The following is a 3,283-nucleotide window of genomic DNA, read 5'->3' as shown; positions in this document are numbered from 1 at the left end:
TCTTAAATTTAACCGTTGTAACGATCGGTCCTGTGATTCTATAACCTTATCAATATTCTTATTTTAAAACAATCATTGGTCAGTGACACTTGGCTCTGCTGACTGGCATCGTCGATACTCAAATCGAGATGGGAAGGGTAAGGGGGTTTCCAAGCAGCAAACTGGTGTCCACGACGGTTTCCTTAGTTTCCTGAAACAGAACGTAGGAAAACCAGTAACTTCCTGGTGAGGTTTCTAGGGTTAGCTGTTTCAGACTTTAACAATATTACGGTTCCTAGCGTCACGCATAACACAGCTCCTAAAGTTTCTATGGCTACGTTTCAAACTTAACAATCCTATACGTTACGCTTCACAATTTTACTTCTTAATCAAACCTAACTCTTCTATGTGATTAAATGTTGATTTCTTTACCAGAACATTTGCAACAGCTGGAGCCCAGCAGGAACAGGGGGGGCACGGCCCGACCCCCCCCCAGCGCCTCACCTCCTCCTCCTCCCCTGGGCTCCCTCACAGCCCCTCGCCCCGTGCAGAGGGAGCGCAAACGCAGCCCGGAGGGCAAAGGGGCCGGCCGGCCAGCGTCTATTCAGTCAGTCGCGCGCCTATCGAGTCCTGCCAGCGAGTCTGCTCCGGGGCTCGGGGCGCCCCCCGGCGCTCCCCCTGCCCCTCGGACACCTCTGATAGCACATTTCCATACGTTCTGTATGGCACGTCGAAATATTTGGGTGGTTTTAATACTTTGTACCAGCTGTGGTTTGCTGCTAGGTGACTGTAAAAGTGAGATTTGGTAAATAATGGTTAGAAATCTTATACTAACGCTACAACTGAAACAACAGACAAAAGTATAGCCGAGCAATTAACTAGCAGAGGTAGGTACTCCTAAGTTTTGCAGTTCTTTGCTCTTATGACTAGATGTTCCCCTGTAAGCTAAATGGGAACAATGCTGAAACTGACCACATGCGATTGAAACTGCGTTAAGCTTCAAGATCAAAGAACAAGGACAAGAATAAAGACTTCGAGGACAGCCAGCAAGAACTTCAAATGGGTCGGTGGTCGCAAAAGCAGCCCTTCGTCTCAAATGGATCCTTCCTTGCACGTGATCGGATGTAGGCAGTGCTATGATAATCGGTTGCCGTCGTTTTTATGTATATGTATACTCATCTGATTAATAAGCAATTAGTTATTCTATATAACCTGTTTGTGCTAAAGCTGTGGCACGCACACTAGGTGGAACTATCCCCCGTGCATCCGGCGCTGCAGTGAAGAACGCCTGCTTTCTAAAACTCCAAAACGAGTCTTAGGGAGTTTCGTCGACCGGCTTTTCAGTATCAGAGGTACAAGGGAGGAAAGGAAAAAAAAAAAAAAAAAAAAGGAAAAAAAAAAAATAGCAGGGGTGTGGGAAAGAGAGGGGACCAGGGGACGGAGGGGGCAGGGAGGGACCGCAACACCGAAGAGGGGAGACGGGGCCCCGAGGGCCCGGGGCTCACCGCAGCTCTCGTTCTTGGCGCTGCCAAGAGACTTTGCCAGTTCAGCCGCTTCTTTCTCCTTCTCTCCTCCCTTCCTCTTCTGTAACTCCAGTCGCTTGGCTGTCCTCCGCATAACGGAACACGCGAGCCCCTCGCAGCTCTTGCGAGATGAGGCCTCCTAGACACGTAGCCTCGCTCGCTCGCTCACTACGTGGCTGTACCGCGCTGCTGGTCACGCATGCAGACCCTGGCGGTCTGACCTGCTGTGGACTACGAGGAGGGATCCTCCCACACCCACAGAGGCAGGGTCCCTCTGGCCTGCAGCGGGAGGCAGCTGCCAGCCAGATGGCCTTCCGTTTCTTCTTCTTTACCTTTCTGTGGCCTCTCCAGCTTCAGCAGCTCCCGTCCACAGCCAGTAAGTGCTCCGCCTGTCCCTCTGCGCTCCCGTGCCGTGAGGAGAGGGAGGCCGGGCGGAGACAGGCCACGCGAGCCTGAGGCTGCTGCAGTCAGCGGCATCCCCGGGGACGAACGGACAACCCCGCTCACGGCGTGGCCTCTGGCAGAGGGAAAGAGGCAGCAGCGACCGTTATTACCGCAGCTCCACCCTGGCCGGAGCCCCTCCGTCCGCAGGGGCTTCCGCGGACGGACGCCGCTCCTTCCCCGCGCCGCTGCTAACGGCACCCGCCTTAAGGGAGACTCGAGAACACCGGAGGGCCAGCTTGCCGCCCTCACGACAGGGCTCGGGGGCTGCCTGCGGCTGCAGCACAGGCTTCAGGGGAGGGGCTGCAGCTGGGGGCAGCCGCAGGGGCCGAGCGGGGCTGGGGAAAGGCGGCGGGGGAGCTCCGGCGACTCGGGGAGGCGCCCGCTGGCCGCGCCTGGGGGGTGCCCGCCTCCGTCCCCTCTTCCCTTCTGTCGGCTCTCGGGGACCTGCCCGGCGCTGCCCTGGCCCGGCTCGCCTCCGGCGGACCGGGAGCCTGCCGCGGCGGCCGCTTCGCAGCTTCCCGTCCCGCCGGCCCCGGGCGGCCAGCGGGCAGGAGGCACCCGCCGCCGCGGCCGCCGCCGCCCCCGCCGGAGGGGATCGCTCGCCTCACCCGCGGTCCCGGCGCTCGCCCGCGGGGCGGCAGTGGCGTTTCCTTACCGGGAGGGAGGAAGCAACGAGCGCGGCGGCACTTTCCCCCGGGGCCGCACTGCCGGTACCGTCGGACGGCACGTGCAGGACCGGGGCAGCCCCGCGCACTCGCAGCCTCCGAGCTGCAGTACCGAACATTGGGCCGCGGGGTGGCAGCGGCGAGGGCTTGGCAGAACGCGGCAGCGCGCATGCGCGGCACCCCAGCTGCAGTACCGGACTTTGGTCCTTAGGTGGCGAAAGAGAGCGCTGGCGCAAGGGGCCGCCACCGCGCATGCGCGGCTCCCAAGCTGCTGTACCGTGGTTTGGTAGCCAGGCAACAGGCAGAGAGCCGTAAACCGCGCCTCCGCGCATGCGCGTTTGCCGAGGCGTCGTGTCGCGATTTGGTTGCCTGGCAACAGCGGCGAGCGCCGTAAACGACGCTGGGCGCATGCGCGGATGCCAGGCGGCCGTAACGCGTCCTGGTTGCTAGGCAGCAGCAAGCGCGCCGTACAGGGCGCAGCGCGCATGCGCGGCTGCCCAGCTGCGCTTCAGTTGCCAGGCAACAGCGGCTAGCAACGTCTATGTGCCAGTGCGCATGCGCACCAGCAGGAGCCCACCGACTCACGCCACCGCGCATGCGCGCCTCCCCAACGCCAGTTCCCACCTTCGCTCCCCGGGCAGCAGAATCCGCATCCCCGCAACGATCCTCTTC

The 3,283-nt window shown here is 60.5% G+C and overlaps 1 protein-coding gene across 1 annotated transcript; it reads right to left on the bottom strand.

The window, feature by feature from the left end:
- Positions 1-1,724: 1,724 nt before the first annotated feature.
- LOC126036923 (uncharacterized) lies at positions 1,725-3,056 on the bottom strand. The gene is made up of 2 exons (XM_049797145.1): positions 2,602-3,056; positions 1,725-2,019 (listed from the first exon to the last, which is right to left on the bottom strand). Exons 1-2 carry the CDS (start codon positions 3,019-3,021, stop codon positions 1,831-1,833), a joined length of 609 nt encoding a protein of 202 aa, XP_049653102.1. The 5' UTR covers positions 3,022-3,056; the 3' UTR covers positions 1,725-1,830.
- Between the last annotated feature and the right edge of the window lie 227 nt (positions 3,057-3,283).

The sequence above is a fragment of the Accipiter gentilis genome, unplaced genomic scaffold (assembly GCF_929443795.1).
Source record: "Accipiter gentilis unplaced genomic scaffold, bAccGen1.1, whole genome shotgun sequence".
Taxonomy (NCBI): domain Eukaryota; kingdom Metazoa; phylum Chordata; class Aves; order Accipitriformes; family Accipitridae; genus Astur; species Astur gentilis.
Note: the sequence above shows the minus strand (reverse complement) of the source record. Positions and strands in the feature narration are given on the sequence as shown.